This window comes from Limulus polyphemus, unplaced genomic scaffold, assembly GCF_000517525.1.
Source record: "Limulus polyphemus unplaced genomic scaffold, Limulus_polyphemus-2.1.2 Scaffold6945, whole genome shotgun sequence".
Classification (NCBI taxonomy): domain Eukaryota; kingdom Metazoa; phylum Arthropoda; class Merostomata; order Xiphosura; family Limulidae; genus Limulus; species Limulus polyphemus.
The window spans coordinates 2606-13924 of NW_013672555.1; the positions used below are offsets into that span (position 1 = coordinate 2606).

Below are 11319 nucleotides of genomic sequence, written 5' to 3' on the forward strand. Positions count from 1 at the left end.
AAAAAACATTAACTACATGTTCTGTGGAAATAAAACCCAAAAATATTAACTACATGTTCTGTGGAAATAAAACCCAAAAATATTAACTACATGTTCTGTGGAAATAAAACATTAACTACATGTTCTATGGAAATAAACCAAAAAACATTAACTACATGTTCTGTGGAAATAAAACCAAAAAACATTAACTACATGTTCTGTGGAAATAAAACCCAAAAACATTAACTACATGTTCTGTGGAAATAAAACCCAAAAACATTATCTACATGTTCTGTGGAAATAAATCAAAAAAACATTAACTACATGTTCTGTGGAAATAAATCAAAAAAACATTAACTACATGTTCTGTGGAAATAAAACCAAAAAACATTAACTACATGTTCTGTGGAAATAAAACCCAAAAACATTAACTACATGTTCTGTGGAAATAAATCAGAAAAACATTAACTACATGTTTTGTGGAAATAAATCAGAAAAACATTAACTACATGTTCTATGGAAATAAAACCCAAAAACATTAACTACATGTTCTGTGGAAATAAAACCCAAAAACATTAACTACATGTTCTGTGGAAATAAAACCAAAAAACATTAACTACATGTTTTGTGGAAACAAAACAGAAAAACACAACCATATTCTAAATATACTAAAAACAATCAATAACTACATGTTCTCTAGAAATAAAACAGAAAAACCAATAGATATATTCTAAATATACTAAAAACAATCATTAAGAAAGCACTGAACAGACTTACAAACCATGACAATAAAGAAATGAAATTGTTTCTTGAAATACTGTGTAAATACTGAATACATTCAAGATCATATCCCACAGTTACTTTTCAAACTAGACACAAAAACTATTGTCCAAATAACTCAGTGTTTACTGTAAAACCCATATTAAAAAAACTTTATACCATATAAACCTTTATAAAGATTATATAATGTTTACATTTTCTTACATTTAACAAATGAAGGTAGCAAGTCTGAAAATAACTTATGTAATTCATGTTGTTTGGAAAACACGTAGGTTTAAAAAATTAACTAAAGGTAAAAATAAGAATCCCTATCAACTGAACACTTTTAAAAGGTACACCTTTTTTCATCATTGGAAAACTGTCAAATCTAAAAATTTCCCGAGTTGGCCAGTCTAACCTAAATCTCCTGAGCTGGCCAGTCTAACCTAAATCTCCCGAGTTGGCCAGTCTAACCTAAATCTCCTGAGCTGGCCAGTCTAACCTAAATCTCCCGAGTTGGCCAGTCTAACCTAAATCTCCTGAGCTGGCCAGTCTAACCCAAATCTCCTGAGTTGGCCAGTCTAACCTAAATCTCCTGAGCTGGCCAGTCTAACCCAAATCTCCCGAGTTGGCCAGTCTAACCTAAATCTCCTGAGCTGACCAAACCATGCAAGACATTAATAAAAAAGTATCCAACTGATGAAATAATGCATTCTTATCTTTGTAAATAATCGATTAAGGAAAGTATACTTAGTTAATTATATTCATTACCAAACTCAGGTTGAATTTTAGTTTCACTCTAAGTAAGTATCTTAATCTGATTGGAATTTATTATTAAATTCAAAAGCAGTTGGGTTATAGGGTTTGTCATTTGTGTCTTTAATAACTTATATAATACTTTACTACAATCATACAGTTGAAACATTACATGACAGAAACTTTACTTACCTATAGTGTTGCTCCTACTGAACTTATGATTTATACAGTGTTCCAGGTCATTATTCTGACACAGCTTGACCTCCATTAAGTAAACTTCTACCTGTAAAGTGAAACATTCTTAAGCAAGAAGCAGTAAAATGTCATATAGAGTAGGTCAGCTATATATTATTATAAAATTTTAGCCTAAATTAGATCAATGGTTTTAATTTCCTCAAAGTAATAAATTATTTAATATTCATGTTGCACATTTGTTTCGAGCTTGGTACTCTTAGCAACATGTTGCACATTTGTTTCGAGCTTGGTACTCTTAGCAACATGTTGCACATTTGTTTCGAGCTTGGTACTCTTAGCAACATGTTGCACATTTGTTTCGAGCTTGATACTCTTAGCAACACGTTGCACATTTGTTTCGAGCTTGGTACTCTTAGCAACGTGTTGCACATTTGTTTCGAGCTTGGTACTCTTAGCAACATGTTGCACATTTGTTTCGAGCTTGGTACTCTTAGCAACATGTTGCACATTTGTTTCGAGCTTGGTACTCTTAGTTTATTAGAAAACTAATAAATAAGAGTATGATTCATATAACTTCAACACTATTTTAGTTTTGTTCTGATAATCATTATACAAAAATGTTGATATCTGACACCATGTTGGAAAAATAGATTTTTTAATATCACTTCCACTACTTGTTTAGAAGAAGGCTTTATTCTCATTGTGCTCAATGATGTACAAGTTTTCTGGTAGCTTTGAATTTTATATTTGTTCCTCTAAAACGAATGGTTATGCTGACAGATAAGCCCAAACAGTAGAATGAAAACAACCCATTCTGACAGATAAGTCCAAACAGTAGAATAAAAAGTCAAAATGAAAACAACTCTAGAAGCCAAACATAAAACTAGAACATATTGGATGTCACAAAGAAGTTTCCCATTTACAAAAAGAGTGAGAGAAAGAAAGCATCAGGGCATTAGTAGACTAAGTAAATAAGTGAAACAGTAGTATTAGATGAAACTACAGAACATCAACATTGCTGTAGAAACCTGATCCACACTCATGAAGTACTGGATGCTTTATATACTGCACCTGAAACCAGCATTATTAGTAGTAGGCATAACAAAACAATGAACTAAAGAATCAAATGAAGCTTGGATGCTTTCCAACTTTACAGTTTGATGGTAATGACTCACATTATCAGTCTTAATGGAGAAACATACATATCAATGTCCCAGCTTGGTTGAAGTAGTCTAATAATCAATGTATATAATTAATACGTATATATTATATATCAAACTACTTCAAATGGGCCTGAATATAAATCATCTTCACAGTTTAGGCAAGCGATTAAGTTAGAATCCAAATCTGACAAACAATAAATGATAAAAAGGAACACAGCACCAGAACGAAAACAATGAACCGAGTTTGTTGCAAGTAAACACAAAGTGAAAATTTAAAAATTAGTTAGCCTAACTATATAATAACTAATATACACTTCATTCTATGACACAAATCCAATACACAACATTTAAATATATGCTCACTGAAACAGCAAGGGAAGTAATTCCAAGTACAAAAATTTAAACATTTTGCATAATAGATTAGAAATTAGCTATATGAAAAAAGCTAAATTTTAACAATAAGCATTTTAGATACATACAATGGCATCACTACCTAAACAATGACAACAGAAAGCAAGTTATAATATTTACATACAGAAACGTTTTTTGACAATTATGTTTCTAAAATACGAAACTGAATATTTCCTTTACTGTGTAATGATAGGCCTTTCACTGGCTTTGTTTTGTCATTGACAATGTAAGGTAAGGCAACATTAAAAGATAAAGAAATACACTTGAGAGATGATATCCATGTTAAAGAAACAAATTATATGTTTAGCAGCATATGATGATATAATGCATGACATTAGCTCCAAAATTCTTAATCTAGACATTAGCTGTGACTTTAGAAAGCATTTACTTTGTTTTTGTAATTTTATCTTTTAATGTTGCCTTACCTTACATTGTTTCTTTATCTTTTAATGTTGCCTTACCTTACATTGTTTCGAAAACATTCCATACTCTACTACATTTCGAGCAATAGGATCCTGGGAAGGTAACAGTGTGTACCATGACACTAACCGATCCCAACATTCTTGAGGCAGTAGTACATAACCTATTTCTTCTACCAGGTATTCATTCAACTCTCCACTTCCAACTTCTACATAATACAGAGGACAACAAAAGATGCTAATAAATACATAAAGATTTCATTCATGTATTTATATAAGTAGAGACATGAACAAAATGTATACCATTCCACTACGAAACATAAGGTGAATTAAATTTTTTGTCAGATTTATTGTGTTGGGAGAGACTAAAAATTCATATTTAGTTACATGAAAAGTATGGTATCTAGAGACACAATAGTGACACCAGCCAAATTAGAAGCTGGAGTAACAATTCATATACAAGTCCAAACTTTGGGCCAAATCTGGGATGTTCCAAATGCTGGAATGCCACTATTTTTATGTTTCTGAGCAGATTTAAACACTCTGACACCACATTAAAAACAACAGCTTCGTGTTTGATTAAGAGAAATAAACAGTCAAAAAATAATAAATTTATCATTCTTCTTCCTCTCCTCCTTGTTGAAGAAGCAAAACATATAATATGTCTATGAATATGTTATGATATTAGGTTACAACTGATGACTGAAGGGCTAAGTAGGTGGAAAAACCTGATATGAAAGAAAGGTGTAGTGGTTAAAATGCTTCCTCTGACAGCTGTGGTTCGATTCCTACCTCAAGTAGTCTCAGTTTTTAATTAATTTTAAAATAATGCACCATATTATAATGTATTATATCTGTGTAGCAGTTCTCAATCTGTGATCTGTTAGCTCCCTTCAGGTGATACTTCAAAAGATTGCAGAATTAAAGAAAGGAAGAGGCAACAGGGCGTAAATCCCACTGTGGTGTACCAAGATGTTTGAGAACCACTGTGTTAAAAATTCACAGCTTATTTCTCTTAAAGAAGGGTAAAAAAACTTTGCTGTTTTTATCATTTGTTTTCTTCCTCTTTTCCTGTATCAGACAGAATGCTTAAATTAACTCATGAAGTGTACAGGTTTTAATCAAGGTAAAGTTTTATAAACATAAATAACATAACGACCTATATCTCCAGAATGTGACTTTATCAGATCAATATTTTGCTATTATAGTTTCGTCAGTATCCTAAAAGTTCATTAATCAAGTTGAATCTAAATTGGAACACTGTTGCCAGTAAATCGAACATCAATACGCATTTAGAAAGTTCAGATCATATTCAAACAATAAGAAAAATTCTTGAATTTAAATTGTTGAAACAAACCAAGCCAACAATGCTAAATAAATAATGTGTAAACCAACAGATAAACTCTTAAAATAGTGGATTTAGAATAAGATAAATTATGCATATAAAATATCTCTTCATATTTGTGTCTGCAAATACTATTTCACCTTATTATATCAATAAATACACAAAATAATGTTTTTCAACCATTATGAGTGTGTATAAAGACTTTGTCAAAGTTCAAGATATTAAAATCTTTAGAATGCTATTAACATTTCTACACTAAAGGCCAACCTTTATATTTGTTCATTTTAGGTTTCTTTTTCTTGATAAAATTGATTCTTTAATCTTTCAGTCCAGAAAACTATGGCATTTAGATATCCAATAAGATGTTAGCTGCTTGTGGTATTCCACGTTCTTTTCCATAATGTTCTGCAATAGCATTGTTAATACTAAGGTTATGGATATCACGCAGATATTCGATTATGTACGGGTTGGCAAGTTTCTCCTATATACGTATCAGAGCATCTGCCACAAGTTACATCATAAACAATGTTTTTACTATGGCATCTATCATGTAGTCCATATTTAGAAGCTTTACAGTTATTTTTCATACATCCTGTTTCTTTCTTGCATGTTGAACTTGTTATTAAGAGAGATGCCTGGTTTTTGTACTATTTTAAAAGGTAAGTCCAAACTGTTAATTATTCTCTTCAATTTTGTTGTGATATTATCACTTATATATGGAATCACCCAAGCAACCTGAACTTTAAATGTGCTTTCTTTATTTATACAGTTCAAGAGAACATGTTTATTTTATTTTTGCCTATCAAAATTTCTTATGTTTTGTATAAATTTCCATGGACAGGCATTTTTTCTTAAAAGAATCATCAGGTTTTCCCTAGCCTTCTCCCACATGTCTTTGTTACTAAATCAATCCTATACAGGTAGCCAATAACGACACCTCTTTTTACAGCATGTGAGTGAAAATGTAAACAAAGAGCTTTAGTAGATGGCTTGTTGAAAACACCAGTAGTGATTTCACCATTCCTGACATGAATTGTAGAATCTAGAAATGGTAAATTTCTATCTGGTATGGTATAAGAAAGTGAAAATTATATGAATGGGTGAACGGTATTCAAGAACTCGTGGAAACTGATAAGAGGTTCTAAATTAGTGTTCCACACTCGATTTACATCATATATGGACCAATATTCCCTCCTATTTTCCAAGAATAAAGTGCTTTCAGTTCAAGTATAAATATTACAGCTGAGACTACTGCTACGCTATTACCCATAACTATTCCTCTGATTTGTTTATAAAATTTCCCATCAAACCTTACATACCCATTACTTAACACAAACCTCAGAGCTCTTTCTAACCAATCAGTTGAAATATTTAAAAGTTGTCATCTTTGTTTTCTCTTATCATAGTCATAACACAATCTATCTCTTCTTTAATTGGGATACTAAGATATAATTGAACAACATCCATCGTAAACAGAATATAATTATCATTAAGGAGGTGTTCAAGAAAATGATATGTGCTGTTGATATGTGTTATTTCATTTACATTTATAAAAAATGTCTCATAATAAACTCCAGTTTGCATTAAACAAAATTAAGAATAAAAGTAAAGATTATGTATTTTGGAAAAGGAATTTATAAAATAAATAATATATGTAATAAAAAAACTTAATCATTTTGTATGAAAAGCATTTAACATTTCTAAACATAGAAAAAAAAAGTGATAGAATTTTGTCTTATAGAACTCATAAATGAAAAAAATATATATTAATTTCCATGTACAAAATATCTAGATATATAAACTAATGTTTAATGAGGTGTAAACTTCACATCTCCCTAACAGTAACACCTGTAAATGTGGTTGTAAACAAATAGTAGTAATATCTCATAAAAACATTTTATATGTATAAAAATCAGCCAAGTTGCAACAGAGGAGTCAGCTACTTAAAGATATGACACAGAAAAAACAAAAAGAGCCATGTTATATAAAAGAATAAACTCTGTATAGATGTAGTGTAAAAGAAATATTTTCTATCATCATTAACTGCCAGTTAATTAATTATACTGTATTCCTAAATTTAAGTTTTATGAATATTATATACTTGCACATAAATGTATTTAAAACTGATATATCTTATAATTCAATTTTTGATATCATTTTTTCAGGAATTACTTACAATTAGTAGCAAACACATAAAATTCTGAGCTTTAACAGAACAATAATACATGATTTAGTAAAATAAGGAACAAAATTTAAGAAACATTTTTCTTAGTTTATCAATACTACATTTTACTTAATTTTTCAAAAATTATACCAATCAATAAATAAAAATATGTTTATGTTCAAGAAATTTAATGATGTGTATACAGAATACAGCATATAAGGTATACCTTTATAAAGAGCAGAGTTATCGATGGGACCCGGATGGGTGTTCTCTTTGTCTGCATTACAAGTGTCCCAGTCATCATAACCAACATATTTCTTCCACTGTTTGAACCATCGGCTATCTACAAGATACCTTTAAACACAGAAATTCTCACTACTGATGTTTCAAATACAACTAACTTCCTAGAATTGAAATGGTTCTTAAAGAATCCTGTACTTCATCTCATAATATCATATACATAAGATATTAGTGATATCTCTCAAATTATAACCACAGGCTCAAAGCTGAAAGATTTATTGTTCATTTGATGCATTGTGAGATATCTTTTGAAATGGTCCCTTCCAATTTTAAGCATTTGGGGGTTAGTGCCCATTACATTGGTAAGTGTCAAGAAATGAAGAATTGGGTTCACTGAATAAGTTCTTAATTGTTTAATCACATCTGTATGCTTTTGACCATAGCTTTAAGGTCTAAATTTGTAGTTTTACAGAAATTAGTACACACTATCAGAGCATTCAAAAGTCCTTACTTTCAAATTCAATAGTGTAATATCTCCTTAACAAGTATCATTGGGAAAATTCTATTTTTAGCTTTAAGTGTTCCTGCTTTGGATTACCAATATTCAGACAGTATTATTCATAGTAAAGAGGTAACTTACTGAATATATATTATTCGTATAACAGGTCTAATTTTAGTATTTATATGAAAATGACAAAACTTTCAACTTTAAAGTTGGAATTTTACTCAACATATCCAAAATTGAGCTTATCTTCTAAAATTAAGAAAACAATAAATTCAAAATAATAAACCAAAAGAAAATATCTTTATCTGAAACTGTGTTCTCTTTTTACTTTTTTTTCTATTGTGCATATTCATTAAGGTTATTATGGCCTAAGTTATTATAGTTATATAATACAGGCCCCAGCATGCAGCGATTTTAACATCATTAGTACTACTAGTACTTGTATTAATGTCCTTTTACTGATGATTCAGCAGATATGTCACCAAAAATAGATGAGTAAAAAAGTGTATACCTTTAAGTTTAAGCTGACTATGGCAAGTGTCAAGCACAAAATAACCACATTTATTAACTAAATCACTGTTAAAACTAAATTATTTTCTACTTCTGTCTAACAACATGAAATTGCATTGTGTAAAAAAACATTAGATTAGGGTACAATATTTGCTAGAAATATTATTGAAGTAGAATAGTCAGCTTAACTCTGTATCATGTGTATCACTGTAGTGTACGCCTAAAAATTTTTTAAAAAAAGAGTACATATAATTTCGAAGTTTTGCAAAATCAAAATATACTTGCCATATATCTCCTTTTTTCAGAGGCTTTTTTATGTATTCTGAAATCTCATTCTTCTGTGCTTCCAAATCTTGGGTGTTTAAACCGTTCTCTGCCATTACGTTTGTCGCATAAGAGGAGTAAGAAATAGACCTCTCAGAAATTGAGTTACCACCTTTTCCGGACGAGTCGTTAATAGTTTTTTATATACGATGGTGCCAAAGACGCTACCACTTTTAGCCTACTTAATACTTATTTTGAGTCAGTTCACGGATTTAATTTTAAATTTTAATATATATTTCAACTTTCTGCACAACAGATTTTGAAGATAGAATGGTTAAAATTAAATTACTTATCAGTAAATATATATTATTAATTGTGACAGAAAATTTTTCTTCAAATTACGATACAAAAAACAAGGTTTAAAACCTACACGCGAATACTTCCATGGCACTCACAAGAATTCAATTGCAAAACTTTCATTAGTCACCAGATGGCAGTTTGACGCTTGCGTGTATTCATAGCAGCTTTGATCGGAAGTTAATATTAATTTCGAAGGAGTGCGAGGATGGTGGGTGTGGTGAAAATATAAACTATTTTTGTATTTATTTTTCAGGCATAAATTATATTTAAGATAATATATAAATGAAATATTTTACTAACAATTTTTAATGTTCTCAGTAATATTAGTAGGATTAGTAAATTAGCGTTCTTAATCTACAAAAGTCTTAGCTAAGAAGCTTCTAATTCTATTCGTATTAACATTGTAATAAGCAATACTAGTAATAGTATGTTTGAAATTCGTTGTAAATAATAAATGTTAAACCAATGAACAGTTAACTTCACACGGTTAAGTGCAAGACATGCGTAACATTATTAACTTATTGTTAGAAAAAGGAATCCAGAGTTTAGCACCTCGTTACTGCAATGCATGCTAATTTCTATGAATATACTTATAAAGCTTTCCTTTGAAATTCTGGAAGTGAAACTTGATTAGTCCTAATAATAATAGTAATACACAGTTTGCAACTTCAGTTCAGATCTTATTAGTTCTTTGGACATGCATGTATACTTCAACTTCAAGATGTAAAACATCTATTGAAATTTATCAATAAACAATCTTGCAGATTGTATTAATAGTGTCAGTTAAATCACATGGATGATAATAAATGGAATAAGAGTTATTTAGTTTGAAAAATTTTATCAGAGAAAATAGTTAATTTATAGTTGGGTGTGATATCTCAGTACAGTACAAAATAATGAAATATCTAATTAAAGTTAAGTTCGGAGCAGCTTCTTTGACCATGAGGTGACCAGATGGTGAAAATGTAATACAGGGTGATGATAAGTTATCTGACCTATTTTAAAAGTTAATAACTTCCAAAATATTATAGCTAGAACACTCCAGTTTTAATCAACTTGACGAAAGTCTCATGAAGGTTTTTTTCTTGTCTTAGTATACTTTCACATGTGCACTCTTTGTTGCTCTTGATATCCGGGAGTTTCTAAATAACACATTCCACACAGATGGATTGGTAGAGATGGACCAACAAGATGGTCCACACATCCCCCCTGTTGGATTTTTTCTTGTGGGGGTTTGTGAAAGATAAGGTATATTCAACACCTGTATGTAATATCGTGGATCTCTGCCACAGAATAATTAATACAATAAGGAACACGATTCCCGAGATGATGAACAACACGTAGAGGGAGATAAAGTATTGCCTAGACATTCTTCGAACAACAAACGGTGCACACATGGAAGTATACTAACATAAGAAAAAAACTGGCAACACTGGAACAAAATAATGTGGAAGAGGTGCAGACATATGAAGAAGAATAGAGGGTAGGTCACATAAAAGTTTCAACTCAAGGTAGGAATCACAAACTCAGTTTGATAGGCTAAGTACAGTAGTGTGACTAATTGGAAGCCAGTGTTGAGTTTCTAGGGTAAATCTATACCTAGAATATGCCTTGGACAATTGAAACAGAAAAGGTTCCAGATGTAGCTATATTCAACTTCAAGGAAAGACTTGAAAAGGGAAAAACTAATTGGGAGAAGCCCATTGACTTACTTCTCCTTGAGCTTTATTGAAGGTAGTTATTGAGAATACATAATCAACTGCTTATCAAAAGCACAAGAAATTGTAGCAAAGCTTGGTTTAACAAACAAAAATGTTATATCAAAATAACATCATCCTATCCATATATAGCCTTTCATATTCTTAAATCTGCCTAACTAAAGAATAAACTGTTTGTGTATGAAACTTTATTAGATAGTAATAAAATTAAAAAATGTCAAAGAAAAATAATTCTACTTCACATCATGTTTGGGTATAAGTTTCCAAAATGGGTGTTCAAATCACTATTACAGACTACAGTGTTTCATCTAGGTAGGGTGTTCAAATTACTATTACAGTCTACAGTGTTTCATCTAGGTAGGGTGTTCAAATTACTATTACAGTCTACAGTGTTTCATCTAGGTAGGGTGTTCAAATTACTATTACAGTCTACAGTGTTTCATTTAGGTATGGTGTTCAAATTACTATTACAGTCTACAGTGTTTCATCTAGGTAGGGTGTTCAAATTACTATTACAGTCTACAGTGTTTC

At 30.6% G+C, this 11319-nt stretch overlaps 2 protein-coding genes across 3 annotated transcripts in view; one reads left to right on the forward strand and one right to left on the reverse strand.

Moving 5' to 3' along the window:
• Positions 1-221: 221 nt before the first annotated feature.
• Positions 222-9168, reverse strand: LOC106474202 (ubiquitin carboxyl-terminal hydrolase 15-like). The gene is made up of 5 exons (XM_013934890.2): positions 8732-9168; positions 7418-7545; positions 3725-3891; positions 1687-1777; positions 222-271 (listed from the first exon to the last, which is right to left on the reverse strand). The coding sequence occupies exons 1-5, from the start codon at positions 8824-8826 to the stop codon at positions 222-224; spliced, it is 531 nt and encodes a 176-aa protein (XP_013790344.1). The 5' UTR covers positions 8827-9168.
• Positions 9169-9191: 23 nt separating this feature from the next.
• LOC106474203 (actin-related protein 2/3 complex subunit 4) overlaps positions 9192-11319 on the forward strand; it is a 10847-nt gene continuing 8719 nt past the window's right edge. The window contains exon 1 of one of the 2 annotated variants that reach the window (XM_013934893.2): positions 9192-9278. In XM_013934893.2, coding sequence (XP_013790347.1) covers positions 9276-9278 — 3 coding nt within the window. In that variant the 5' untranslated portion in view covers positions 9192-9275. Of the gene's footprint in view, positions 9279-9941; positions 10805-11319 lie in introns of those variants that run through there. The other variant, XM_022402557.1, reaches the window with a different exon arrangement.